The following is a 15,152-nucleotide window of genomic DNA, read 5'->3' on the forward strand; positions in this document are numbered from 1 at the left end:
AGGTCGAACTCCACGGAGCCATACGTCAGTTGTGACATAATGTTTAATGGGATCAAATATCTAGCGACGGGATGCTTTATGGACTGGATCTATATGGAATAAAATATATTATACAAAGAATTTAAAGAAGAACATTTCTTGTTTCAGTGATATATGCGTCAAAGCTGACATTGAGAGAGAGCTGGCGTGCATCCTGACAGGAACATGCAAGGAGCCGAAAATGAGCTGAGGCAATTTTCCCCACTAGACAGGGACTGCCGCCGTGTGCTTGTGCGGTGGCTCATTCAACGGCTGTGGCAGCCTTTCAATCTAAAGACAGAGCACACAATAACCAATAGCAGCAGCTTGGCAGGAAATCAGCTTCTCTTGTTCAAAGCCTTTTCTCTTTTTTAAGGGGCGGAGGGGCTAATAGAGAAAGGGGGAGAGAGAGCGAGAGAGAGAGAGAGAGAGAGAGAAAGAGAGAGAGAGAGAGAGAGAGAGAGAGAGAGAGAGAGAGAGAGAGAATGAACAGACTCGGGCCACATCAGAGACTCCTCTTCCCCTGTAAACCCCGGTGACACCATCAGGCCTCTCAACACCGTCGCGCCCCAGCTGCAAGGAGACCTCCGTGAGGCTCTCCCCTCTCAGCAGCAGCCCCAGCCTCCCTCCAAGCAGCACATTAAAAACAACCTCAAAAGAGACAAATCTCCCACACGCCACCCCCTCCTCCCTCCTTTATTCTCCTCCCTTAGTAGAAAATGCGGCAGTCACTTCTAAAGAGGCAAATCTGCAAATTGTCACGGGGAAATAATAGAAGACCGCCTTACAGTGGGTGAACGGCCCTGCATTACTCGTGCGTTATAGTCGTTTAATTCCTGCCCTCGGCTCTCTCTCTCTCTCTCTCTCTCTCTCTCTCTCTCTCTCCCCCTCTCTCTCTTCCCCTCTCTCTCTCTCTCGCTGTGACTTTAACAGATTGCACTTGGCAGAGGCTAGGCGAAAGGGAAGGGCGGTGGCGGCTTGGCGTGCGCGCGCCCACTCCTGCTCTGAAGAAACAAACATTTAAATGGATGCAGCTGACTGCATTCCTGTACTAAAATAATGTTGAAAAGTGAAGAAAAAAATAGATCTCTAAGAACAAACAGTCTGAGTGTGGGGGTTGGCTACGTGCTGTGGAAATGATGATCAAAATATAGAGAAGAAAATGTTTTGAACCTGCAAAAGCGCAGGCCGCTGTAGTACGTTTTTACACACTTTGTGGCCATTACGGGAAAATCTGGAGTGATAATTTAACTCAAGAGTGTGTCAAAATGGACCCATAAGTGCTTTGCCTTTCAGACCCACTCTTTTTCTACTCTGCTGTGCACTGAAATGGACACAGGGCATAATGACCAAATTACAGGGACAGTTTGTCTTCATCTTCCTGTGTTCAGTGACAGGACGTAAGGTAGGCTTTTTCCTGCCGGTGACTGTGCAGAGAAAGGTAGGAAGGAGGTGATGAGGGAACAGGGAGGGAAAGACTGGGGAGAGATCAGGAAAGACGAGAGAGGAGTTTTATATTTTTAAGGGAGAGAGAAGGGGAAATGGTCATGAGACCTGTCCGGATACTTCCAGTATGCCTCGTCAAGCACCAGGGACAAAAACTGCTTCTATGTCAGAGGTAAGGATAAAGCGAGGAAGAAAGTGAGTGTGTGTGTGTGTGTGTGTGTGTGTGTGTGTGTGTGTGTGTGTGTGTGTGTGTGTGTGTGTGTGTGTGTGTGTGTGTGTGTGTCTCAGAGTCAGAGAGAGAGAGAGAGAGCGAGCAGCGGGACATAGAGAGATTAAAACCCGATTTATACTTTCTCGCACAGTGCTGCGTGTCAATAATAACCCGATATACAAGCTCACAATGTGTCGCATCCGCAACGCATTGTGAGCTTGTACATCGGCAGAGTAGAGTATAAATTAGGCGTAACACAGACACCCAGGCGTACAGACAGGTGACTGTGTGTGCAAAGAAGCTGAGCAGTGTACATCTAGCTCGGCTGGGTTGGAACTGCTCAGCATCTCTGCCTGCTGCATGAAAGACGACTGAAATCCCATTTGTTACTGCAGATGATATCATCAGTCATATTTTCTCTGTGTATGTGTGTGTGCGTGCGTGCATGCCTGTGTGCGTGTGTGTCATGATGAGCCGACACCAGACAGTGGGGTAATGGGCTCCATGAGATGATTATTCCTAACTGACATCAGCAGAGAAACAGTTAAACGCAGCGGTTGCATTTGGTCTCAGGGGTAATACCACACAATGACGCGCTGATGCACATTTAGTACAAGGCATTTCCCTGTGGCCCTTTAAGAGTGAATTGGATGGGTTTAATGTGAGTCACATAAAAGAAGAAGAAATCAGCTCAGATTGATCTAGCTACGAACGAACAAAACGCACACATACTGTACAACCAAAGTACATGCACTGATGCAAGAGATGCACAAACAAAACACAGCATATCGTCACTGGCGGAAACTTGCATCTCCATATACAGTATATATATATATATTTTTTTTTAAATTATTGTATTAATTAATGCCCTACTACGTTGTATGACAGTGTCAAGCAAAAGTGGTATAGCCAATCGATAAGTTTGTACATCGCCAATCGATAAGCTTGTACATCTGCTAAGTGAACAAGCTTAAGTCTGTCAGTCTGGTTTTATAAATATTGAACCAATGTAAAGTATTAACAGAGAGTGTGACTAAATAATAAATACATTGGATCCATTGGAACATAGGCAATTGTTTTCCATTTCCTGAATAGTAACAGTTTTGGACATACAAGGTTTCCACCCAACAGCGACGATATGGAGAGAATGATGGTGTTAACAGAATAAAACAGTTCACCTTGAAGGTCGTCGTCTACCAGGGCATCTGAAGGCATCCCAAGGCAGCATTGAAGTTAAGCACAAGCACTCAATTAACCTTATGGTAACCTGATGAATAAGTGCTGATGGCTCACAACGTGTAGAGGGGAGAAAGAAATTAAACTCTGCGTGTTTAAGGGTGGAGCCCTTAGCGCACGCAAACTTTAAAATATCTACTCCAGCTTTACTGTTCTGCAAAAACCTGCCTATTATAGAAATGGGAACAATTGTGTCATTTTTGTAATCCGCTTGGTGCGCAATAGCAATGATTTTCTTAATCTACAGTACCTGAGCTATATTCTTATCTATGGAAGATACTTTCTTTTTAAAGAGCCGGTAATTAGCTTTGTGGCGGAAAGAGTGCAGTTTTGATCCCACCCTGTTAAACTGTGGTGATGAATGCCTGCCTTTAAATTAGGCCTAGAATTATTGAATGCTTTAACTATTGAAAAATAGCAGATATACAAGCTCACAGCGCGGAACCGAGTGCTGCGCTGCGAGCTTGTAGATCTGCTATTTTTGAAAAATCATGAAAATTTGAATTTTGACCCGATTCTATAAGTGTCTTTTGAATCCTTCTTAAGGTTTTTGGAAAAACCTATGTTTCTATGTCAGCAATTTGGCTAGCCATCGTGAAAGAAAAGGCCCTTTTCACTTAACTGGAGCTCAGTTAGTCTGTTCTTGAGAGACTACTATGTCAGTGGTTCTCAAACTTTTTCATAAGAAGGACCCCCAAAATGATATGTATTTGGCCACGGACCTCCAACTCAAAATATTTAGTTCCAGGGACCCCCAGAAGCAAAATTTGAGATACAAACATTCGCTTTAAAAATACACATGTTCAAAGATTTGCACACATTTTCACAACTTTATCAAAAATAGCAGATCTACAAGCTCGCAGCGCGGCACTCGGTGCCGCACTGTGAGCTTGTATATCTGCTATTTTTCAATAGCTAAATAATTAAATAATTCTAGGCCTAAATTGGTTAAATGAGGGCCTGACAGTGCATACTGTTCAGTATAATGGTAATAACAGCTAGTAGTATATGTTTGTTATTGGCATATGTCCTAATGGTACTGTACCAGCAGCAATGGCACAAAATGAAGACTGCTGCTGGTTTTTAGTGTTCAATTTAAGTCTGGAGTGAGAGACATAAAAAATATTTATGCCTAGCAGCATAAGGGGCTGTGTCCATAAAAAGCATTTTTTGAGCAGCCAGCACCTTTCTGCCATGTATTTCTATGATAAAGCTGTGCTAGGAGCGCCCCTGTTCCGCAGGGCAGTGCCTCGCGTTTTAGCACTCTCATCAGACGTAGAAAATAGTTCAAAATTTAGAGGGAATGCCACTCGTCAATCGGAAAAAAGTCAAGGAACAAGCAGGACTAAAAAGATCAAAAAAACGGATGCTGATTGCAACTCTGAACCAACCCACTCCTACCTAGACTGGTAAACGTGAATTCACATTTTCATGTAAGAGTAAGACACGTGAAAACGTGAATTCACACAACCAGGATGGAGGTGGGATTTCGATTCTGACATTGAAGTTTACCGTTATGTTAGCTATTTAGGCTAGGTAGGCTATCGAACCTAAAAACATAAGCGCTCCAACCACTTTGGAAATGCTCTGGGCAACCACATGTTTGATATCCAACTCACTCAACCATGGCAACAATGCTTTCTATGGACACAGCCCCTAATAACACATTTTGGTGGACAAACACTCTTCAATGTACACCAGGTTTGTTGTATTGTTTCATTGCCTGCCACCACAGAAAGACTTTTATTGTATACAGTATTTACGCACCAGTGTACTAGTAAGACGCCTCAGGGCGACATGCGACCTCGCCCTAAACGGCAATGGTTCCTGTTGAGATGCCCATATATGGGCATTACCAAATATGGGCATTCCCAGATATGCCATTAATATTGATGACACTGGGACAGGGATCTCCATATATGGGCATAAAACGGACAAGGATGTAATTTATTTGCAAGTGTGATCTGGGATGCCCATATATAGGCATGTTCTGACATCACATTGTGGACTATATATGGGCATAAAATATATGGGCATAAAAGGGACATGAAGCCAGAGTGTGATGTCAGAGCAGCAAACCCATTATGTTAAGATTGGTTCCCCTATATCACAGTGACATCAGAGCATGATGTCAGAGTGATGTCACAGTGACAAGGGAAGCAATAGACTGTAAAAATGTGTACTTACTGACTGACTGAAGGAAGGACAGACACAGACAGACAAACAGACGGAAACAAGCTGCGACATTTCTCATGGTATACTGCGACCTTGGGCCGCAATAACGACTAATGAGGGGTCATCAGTATCACACGTTTTAATCAGCTTAATCAGGACACATCGAAAGCTTGGATGTTGAGTTTGTCGACTCTCACCACCCTATAATCGAGAGTGAAAACACTGTGCTCAAATCCAGAAATTCACTCATATCCGACTTGTGTTAGATGGCATTTAGGATATAGGAGATATTTGAAGACATTAATGTCATAACTGCATAGTGCCACGGGCACTATTGTAACAAAATCCAGCAGAAAATTAAAGATAACTGGAGAAGCATTAATGGAGACTTAATTTCAGAGGCAGTCGGTGAGAAGAGGACAACCGCCTCGTATTTACGAGTTTGAAAATGTCAAGCGCTACGCAGAGAAACCACCGCGGATCCATCAATCAACTGCCAGACATGTGAATTACTCCAGAGGACCTGTCAGCTACTAACGCACAGGATGGGCTCTATTGTACATCACACGGTAAAATCCTCACTGTTCATTTTACTCCAAGAGTGTACAAATGGGCCCAACGCTCACTGAGGATTTTTCTGTGCAGACCTAGACAAGAACATTACTTGCAGGGGAACAAAAACATATCGCTGCTCCACTGTCTTATGGGCATACTTCTAAAGGGCTGTCACAGACTCATAAATGTACGTACGCACTTAAAATAACCGATGTTAACCCAATATAACCATGACAGTTTTCCTATACAACTCTAATGGAAAGGCAGTAAGGTAGTCCCTCCAGAAAAACGGGCTATGCGGGCTGAAATCCTTGATTTTTGGGGGGAAAATCTTTGATTATGCGGTGAATTATGCAGGGTTTTTATGTGAATTTATGCTGTGAAAATGCGAAATATGCGGGAACTTGTTAAAGTTGCGAGAAAATGAGAAATGATGCGAAATATGCGGGAACTTAAAAAACATATTTATATATACAGTATATATATAATAAAAATTGATAACTATTAATTAATTGAACCACTTTAATATACAGTACACTGGCTATTTGGAAATAGACAATCTACAAGCTCACAACATATCACTAAAGAGACATGTGTATATCTGCTATTTTCAAAGTAGTCAAAACACAAAGTTAAGGGTCCTTGAGTGAATTGAGAAATGCAAAATAGACTTTTGACTGCCTTTCATTTTCAAGGCAAAAAAGCAAACCTTTGTCAAATATCTGCCATTTAATTACCTTAATAGGCTATTCAAGGCAAAAATAATTACCCTATGGCCTATGTCATTGCTAAGGATACAGCTCACTGCTAAAGCAAAACTCCTGTTTATTTATGTGGTTTTGCTCTCTCTAAAGGGATTTAAGGGATTCAAATGTTATGCGTTCAATTGCTGTTCCTATCTGATCCATGGAATACTGTGTTCTACTTTTGTAGGAGGTGCTCGTTTGCTTTGAACGGCAACGTTTCAAACGGAGTGCAATGGAGACGTCAAAACAAGTAGGATAAACTTTAATTTGTTGTTTCTTCAAGTTTGATGGAGCAGCAGGTTAATTTAGGCTACAGTGTTGAGCAAGGGAGGACCGAGGAAGAGTGTCTTATGCCTGCCTCTGTCTGCCTGCACAGTGCAGATCCTCGCGGTGCAGCGAGTGCACGCACACACGCACCGCACGCAATCGCACGGCACAGACACACACACCCACAGGGATTGTGAAATCATGCGAGCCCCCGCATAATCAGCTGCATTTATTGATTATTGCGGGAAATGATGCGATCGCATAATCACGTTTTTCTGGAGGGTCTAGTAAGGCACTCCCCATTGAGAAAAATCCGTAAAGGAGAAGTAGTGGGCGTATCAAATTGTGTGAAGGGATGTGTTTATGACATACAGTAGCCTAGTGTCTCTCAAACATAAAGTCTGGGTCACAGACCTGGTATTATGGAACATGAGTGAAAAAGAATTGTAATAATAATCCACTTTCCAACAAAAAAACTAAATACATATAAATCAATAACAATATCACTGTAAAAAGATATAATGTATATAGCAGATTTACAAGCTACAATGCCACATTGATGTGACATGACGGGTTGTGAGCTATTTTTTTATTTTTTTTAAGTAGGGCTCAAGTGATTAATTCATAATATATTTTGTAAGTTTGGGTCCGGGGAACACACCAAATGTATTTTTGGTCTCGAGCTGAAACGGTTTGGGAAGCCCTGATACAGCCTCATCATATGGATGCACTGCCAGAATGTGAGCCTGTTTGAAATGGGCTGGCCTTGAACCCACACAGTGACTCACAAAAACGCATACCAGTGGAAAAGACAGGGCAGCAGGGCTAAAGAAAGAAGAAAGCAGCATGCTGCACATTTCATACATCTCTTCTCAGACTCTAAAGGGGATTTCCTTCCTTTCTTCTTTTTTTTTTTTTTTAAATACTGTCAGCCAGCGTCAACTTTGAATGTGCAGTTTTACGATTGGCTGGCTTAACACGCTGTAGTGGAACTCCACTGACAGCTAGCAGTACAACTCCTTCTGATCTGAGAGGGTCTGATAGGTCTCCAGAGGGAGGCAGCCATCGAGTGCACACCCTGAATACATAGCTGTGCGTGTTGTTAGTGCGTGCGTGTGCTTTTGTGTACCTGTGAGGCAGTCGGGACGCGTCATCCTCTCGTAAATGTCATAGCTCTGTGGTCCGTAGGGGTCAGTGTCGTGGAGCATGGAGCGTGGCAGAGTGGAGCTGTAGTGCTGGGGCACCGCCGTCATACTGGCTCTGACCGGCGAGGACGAGGACTGCGTGGGCTGCTTGGTGAGCGGCAGGTTGGTGCCATCCGCCACGATGTGAGGTGAGCCCACATGCCCCAATGCCGGACCCGCGGACGTCTGATACGGTGAGGTGGTGCGGCTGGCGTTGCCCGAGCGCGAGTTGGCGGAGCCCACACGGCGCAGGGTGGCCGGGGAGTTCTTCTGGGTGGCATACGGTGAGCCGCCGGCGGCGACTGGCGCCGTGGCGCGCTGGGCAGCTGGCAGAGTGGTGGAGAAGATGCTGGAGAGGGGCTTGGGTTCTGTGACGATGGGCGAGCCGTAGGCACTGCCCGTGGAGGTGCGCAGGGAACCGCGCGAGGGCGACACGTTGCTGGTGTAGGCCGGCGACTGGGTGCGGGAGGGCACCGAGCTCACCCTGCGCATGGCACGGCCCGGCACAGCACAGGTCACCACCTGGGCCTGCAGAGACGAAGAGGAAACACTCGGCTTCATGAGACTGCTAACTGCAACACTAATGGATGGATGCCATAAAAACCTCTATACACCTGTATACACTTTGCAAGATAATGAATCATAGGCAATGAAAGTAAATAGTAAATAGATCATTACATAAGTCTATTTAATGTAGAATGAGACGCGTACTAGGGTATGATACATTTTCCTCCATGGTGGGCAGGGGTGCCATACAGTCTCCTTGTGGTCGCTGTGTGCAGACAAAGCTCTGTTGTGACTTCACGCTTCAAATCACAACTTCAGTTAGAGATGCTTTACCAAAATCAAATGGTTTTCACAAAGTAATTTTATAGAAAAAATGCATTCATGTCATAACCTTGATTTTAGGGTTTTCATATTCTCTAAATATTGTTACCTAGCTTGTAAATGTAGGGTGTCAAATAGAAGCTAACAAGTTAAGGAGTGTGTCAACGGTACAGGCTTTGGGTGCAGTTAGGCACCAATAAGAGCAGCCAAAGTCCAAAGCCATGGAGCCATCATAGACAGAGACAGGCCTGAGGCCACCTGACGTTCAAGATACATATGGAATCGATGCAGTTTTTATAACCATTCTTGGTTCTTATTGTGTTTTTTCACATTTTGGGAATTCATAATCTCCACCATGCTGATTCCCAGAGTGGTGCAGTTAATCACTTAATCATTGTGGTAAGAAGAAATCCATACCATCCAAGCATCCTAGTTGTAATCAGAATCTGAAAATAAAGCACCTTGAATCCCGGTTCCCATGAGTAGTGATAGATAGACACGTTTGGTTTTTTAAACGTTATTGGATTTTCCACAGAAGCATTCAAAAACGTGTACTATGCAGATATATAATAGAGTGCATGTTTAACACAAACCCTGCAACCACTATGCAATTGATCCAACTCGCACCCCACAAGTCATTTAGAAAGAGACTCTTCATCTACAGAATAATAATACTAGCAGTCTAGCGTCACAGTTCACATCTCAGAATGTTTTTCAGAAACCCAACTCATTTATCAAAAGGGGTCTACAAGACTTATGGGTCAACTGGATGTCATGACCTGGGGCACTGGAAACAATTTTTGGTGAGGTTTTACCAAACAACAATGGAAACTGTAAAAGGGCAGCAGTGGCTGAGGAGGTAGCCCAGAAGGTTCCCGGTTCAAACCCCAGCTCTTCCTGGCTTGGTGTTGAAGTTTCCTTGAGTAAGACAGAGAACCACAACTGCTCCCTGGGTGCCGTTAAAAAAAGAATTACCCACTGCTCCTAATAGTTAGGAATCTGGTCAAATGCAGAGTATTCCTTCCACGTACGTCTGCGAAAGTACTTGCCTCATAGTAACAACTAAAAAAAGGACAGTTATTCTATAATGTGGCAAATACAGTATATTCCTGGTAGTACCTGGGCTGAAGCCTGGCCCTCAGCCCTGGCGTTCCTCATCAGCGTGGCTACTCCAGGGCCTGTGCCAGGGAAGGAGTGCTGCATCCTCAGCTCCGTCTTGCCCAGGTTCTGGCTGCTATAGTAGCCGCTGCTGGCATCCTGGTAGCCGCTGTCCGAGTACGAGTTCATCTGAGTTGAGCTACGCGAATTCCCCGTGGACCCTTGAGGGCGGGAGAGAGGGGAGGATTAGTGAAGAGGGAGAGAGGGGGAAGATGGAGGAGATGAAGGCAGGGTGAGGGGTAGAGGGAGAGGAGAAGGAGAGAGGGAGGTGGATACGAGAGAGGGAGAGAGGAAATCATAAGTGGTTTCCATCATAGACGTGACCTTTACCCAGACCACATCGGTAACGACAAGGGGACCAGCGCGGCTGGGGGTTAGGGCGGGCAAGTTCTACTCCCGTACGGCTCAAGTGTCAGCCAGCAATGTATAAGCTGTGACAGGAGGGTCAGTTTTATGATCCACAATATGATCGATTCGAGATATTTAACATTTAACGTAAGTGGAAAAGAGAAAAGCCACAAAAAAGAAATTCTGAGTCCCACAAACGAGGAAAACAAGTAACAGACAAGGCAGTCAGTGATAAAGAAAACAGACAAACAGGTGGGTTGGAAAAGAGAGCGGTAGATAGAGCGAGTAATAGTAACAGACCCTCACTTTCATGGAGAGATGACTGCTCAGGAGAGTACAGGGACACCTGCTCTGACTCGGTCCTGATGCGGTAACCGGGCGACTGGGAGCTGTCCGTCACCCGAGACTTGCCATCGCCTGAGGTGGAGGCATCTGTTTAGAGCAGAGTGGAGGGAAAAAAATCTTCATTCAAGTTTTCTAATGTAAAAAAAAAAAAGTATTTTATTCAATTTTTTATGTTCACCTTTTTGGGGTCAGAGGACAAAGAAATTATCATACCTGCAACATTAATTTCATGCTCATGTACATTTGAAGTCATTACGTTTTATTGTCCCACTAAATTAAGCCAGAGGAATTAGTCAGGGTAGCACAACACCATGCCAGAGACTGTACCCTGATACACACTGCTCTCTTCTCTGATGCCCGCCCTCTGTCTCTTCATGCACGACAGCCACCAATGTGGTGAATGGCAGTTAGAATTAGCCCCGTAATGTCTCCAGTTAACTGCTGCACCGCGTTGCCCGGCAATCACAATCTCGTTAAGCGTGACCTCTGTCAATGGGGTCCTTTTACAATCACTATAACAATGGCCGATGGGGAATGGATGGGGGCATGGGGGGAGGTTGAAAGCATTGGCAGTCCGCATCTCACAGGAGGGGGTGCTGGATAGCGGGTTTGGCCGGTGTATCGCTGAGGGTTTAATTGCGTGGAGAGGACCCCCTTGTTCCCCTGCCTTGGCCGGTTGTGTTGATCTGTTGACACTGAGGCCTAGTGTGTTTGACAGCCCCGGTGGCTGGCACGCCCACCCCTGACCGTTTCAGCACAACCTGCCATCCTGCCAAGAAAGAATTTGCGAGCCCATGCCCACTCCTCTAGCGTTAAGAAATGTGTGTGTGGGCTTATTTGGGAGGGGGCGGGGGGGTCTGCATCCCCATCAGAATAAATTCTCTTCATACAATTATTATAGCCTAATGTGGAATTATGGGCATGACCGCAGCGAGCCGAGGACAGTTAAACCTGGAGGATAGGACTGCAGCGTTCGCTGGGAATGATTATGGCGCCAGTGTTTGACTACATTATGTAAAATTCATAGGGTTCTCAGGCCTCGTTAAGAAATAATATTTATATTACAGCAATAACGCATCTCGACGATGGCGACACTTGTAACCAACCAGCGTTCATGTGCCCTTCTGTAGGCATGAACAGCAATGGAGTCTTCTGTCTCTACTGGTAACTTTCCATTACAGACAGCGAGCATTCCTGCCACACACAGCATGTGATTTCAGACCATGGAGCTCTTCAACTGAGCCTCCTTGACCCTGTGTTTGATCAATTAGATGCCAAATAGCCAGAGAGGGTAAGAGAGGTTTAGAAAGAGACAGAGAGAGAGAGAGAGACAGACAGAGGGGGGTGGAAAAGAAAGAGAATGTGTCGGATGTGTGTGTGTGTGTGTGACTGCATTGTCGTCCTCCTCCAAGTTAAAAAAGCCTGTTTCCACAGTAACACTTCCTCCCTAACCTCTCAGGCGGGCAAGGGATATGGTGGCCAATAAGCCTCTTTTAAGTCAGACCTGGCCCATTAACCTTTCAAAAAGAAAAGGGCATTCCCCTTCAACACCAGTTCCTCCAGGTTCAGGGTTTCTTTATTGTTACATCTTGTGTACGGGTATACAGTACATAGGAGTAGAATTCTTTCTTCCATCCAGACTACAATCCTGTTCCTTGTTAATTATACAATGCTACTCCGGCATACAACATAACGAGGACCGGAGAGGCTTTGATGATGGATAACTCAATAATAAAAACTCCAATATTGATAGTCTATTACGGTGAGGCATTACAACTCAACAGCAGACTATACAGTATCTCAACACTGACAGCACTCCCGGGGAAAAATAATAATAAACGAGGCATTGTCAATAAACAGATCTAGATTGGAATTAATTTAGTTGGGAGAAAAGTACATTAAAGATAGATGTCCTCCATCTATCATCTACAGTACAATGAGAAAATCGATGGGAATCAAACTAGCGGTTCTGATTATTTCCCGACTCTGTTCGAGAGCTAATCAAATGCATTCTGCTAGGAAATGCTGTGATCAAATGAGAAAAAACATATTAATATTCCCATGGCATATGTACAATCATAACCCCCCATAGACTACTCTGACAGGATCGACAATAAAAGATTAATGGCCATTGCATAAATACACTGAGTTCCATTATACAAGTAATAAGGCATGAAATACACTGGTAAATGTAGTTCATTATCTGTTCCCTTCTGAAGATGCTCCAAGGATGTGGACAAAAGAAAAACAGAGACACGGGGAGGGATTTGGGAGGGGGGGTCCCCTTCATCATTGACAGGCTTGAGTCTGAGTGAGGAGACAGTATTGTACAAATATAACAAAGAATATGCCTGAGGCAATCCGTCATTGGAAGACTCCGTTCCAAAGGTTCCTGTTAGTTATGATTACTGGGGATATGTAAAACATGCTAGTAGTGCACCTCATACATGCATGCATGCACACTGACACAGAGCCAGTGGCCACATGCCGAGTTCAGCCGGCTGGTGCTCAATGATTCAAAAAGAAACTGCTTGACATTTATGTGTTATTGATGTCATGTTGTATGTGTCTGGAGTGTTTTGTTATTGTGATACTAAAGTGTTAATCCTGCTATGATGCAGTAATTGCAGTCTCTCTCCCTCCTATACTAAAACTAAACTAGACTCTCTCCCTAGAAAAACTAAACTAGAAAGATGCAATTCTGGGAAATTGCTAGTGTGGTTGTCCTGACACGAGTCACACCGTCTTACCATTTGAATTTCCTCATTCAAGTCAATTGGGGAAAATTAATTTCAAAAGGTAACACATAGGAGATAGGCAATACACGTACCTGCAGATCTCCAAGGGAGGGACTTCTCAGATGAGCTGAAAGAGACAAAAAGCGCAAAAAAAGTAATAATTAATATACAGTAAAAACGCATTCATGTATTTATTGCTGTTGTCCTTGTTATTTATGCCAATAAAAAAAATGTCTATTCTATTCTATAATCAGTGGAAAAAAAACTGGGAGAAACTACATATTTCTGTGATATGGGCCTTTTGCACAGGAACACTGGCAATCACACTCACAGTGACTAAAGAACAGTCAGCAGTATGACATGCTGTATGTAGTCAGGTCCCTTATGCTTTGATTTATACTTTTGTTGGATTTTTTTGAGGATTTGCAAACCTATAGATTTTTGGAAAGGTTATTGTCTAAGGAATCAGAAAATCAATGTTCCCATTTGCCCAGATGTGTTTATGGCGGCCATATTGGAATTTACAAAATGGCCACTATAAAATTACGTTTTGTAATATCTTGGCCTCTAAATAAGCTGGAACATTGATTTTAACTGCTAAACCTTCATTTGCAGGGTCAAGGAATCCAATGGTGGTAGTTATAAAGCTCAAATAATTTCAACATTAACCCTTAGATGCTAGACTGGGTCCAAAACGGCCTGGTGTGGTTGTTTTCTTGCAATATTAGTTTCACTATGTCATTTTGTTGGATTTTTTGGAGGATTTGCAAAACTATACATTTTTGGAAAGGATATTGTCTAAGGAATCAGAAAATAAATGTTCCCATTTGCCCAGATGTCTGTGGTGGCCATATTGGAATTGACAAAATGGCTGCCCTAAAATGTTTTGTAATATCTTGACTTCTAAATAATTGGAACATTGATTTCAATGGCTAAACCTACATTTTAAGGGTCAAGGAATCCAATGGTTCACGTTATCATTTAATTTTTTGTACCATCCCATTGAAATGCATAATCCACCATATGGGTAAAAATGGCACAGCTCAGGCAGTCAGTCAGATACTAACTTTTTTTATTGAGATGTATTTTAGATGTTTGTGTAACCATTTTAACTCATACAGTGCCAGGCGACTTTTAGAGCAACTTTCTCACTATGGAGTTCCCTGCCAAGCGACTTTGGGCGACTTTTACTTAGAAAAAAAAAAAAAAAAAAAAAAATTTTTTTTTGACCCAATTAAATCTAGTAAACATGATTTCAATCGCGATTTTGCATGTTCCACCCCCCATACAACCCCATCTTTCAAACATGGCAGCCATTTTTGTTTACATCTGAAGAAAACATTATGGCTGATAAATCATGAATGCCTGAACGGATTTCCAATCTTTTTTTTTTGTTTGAAAGCTGTGAACAGCCTGCACAAACATGGTGCATGATCTGTGCATGGGCGTGCATGATCTGTGCACTATAAATTACATGGGAGTCTATGGAGGCTTCTGGCACTAGTGCCACTCGAGGGGCATTTTAAATTGGCAGTAAGTGAGTTAAGCATCATGACAAGTCTAATCATATACCGTCTCTATGCATCATCATAATCATCATCATCATCACTTTCATGCATCACAGCTTGGGAATCGTCATCGTTCTGGAACTGGCTGCTGCACTGACACGTCAGTGTAGCTTTGCAGATACATCTGCCAGAAGAACATTCAGATTTACACTAGTATTGGACCATCTCAAGGATGGCCTTTGGGGCTGGAAGGACCTCTCTGGTTGTTGGTTTCAGCATGCCATCCAAGTGTTTGAAGTACCCATTGCAGGGGATCCAGCTGTGGATCGTTCAGAGCAATGGCTACTTGTGCCCATGCCCTTGTTTGGACATCGATTCTCAAGATGTTC

At 43.7% G+C, this 15,152-nt stretch overlaps 1 protein-coding gene across 5 annotated transcripts in view; it reads right to left on the reverse strand.

Annotated features, from left to right (window-relative positions):
* Nucleotides 1–15,152, reverse strand: part of LOC308307341 (plakophilin-4-like) — a 122,835-nt gene that overhangs the window by 36,462 nt on the left and 71,221 nt on the right. For 3 of the 5 annotated variants that reach the window (XM_080752550.1, XM_080752548.1, XM_080752551.1), the window contains 4 exons: nucleotides 13,348–13,382; nucleotides 10,473–10,604; nucleotides 9,786–9,985; nucleotides 7,784–8,366 (listed from right to left, as the gene is read on the reverse strand). In XM_080752550.1, the coding sequence (XP_080608676.1) occupies nucleotides 7,784–8,366; nucleotides 9,786–9,985; nucleotides 10,473–10,604; nucleotides 13,348–13,382 (950 nt within the window). The remainder of the gene's footprint in view (nucleotides 1–7,783; nucleotides 8,367–9,785; nucleotides 9,986–10,472; nucleotides 10,605–13,347; nucleotides 13,383–15,152) is intronic. The other 2 variants (XM_080752549.1, XM_080752552.1) reach the window with 1 other exon arrangement.

Source organism: Nannobrachium achirus (assembly GCF_963921795.1).
Source record: "Nannobrachium achirus genome assembly, chromosome: 22".
Classification (NCBI taxonomy): domain Eukaryota; kingdom Metazoa; phylum Chordata; class Actinopteri; order Myctophiformes; family Myctophidae; genus Nannobrachium; species Nannobrachium achirus.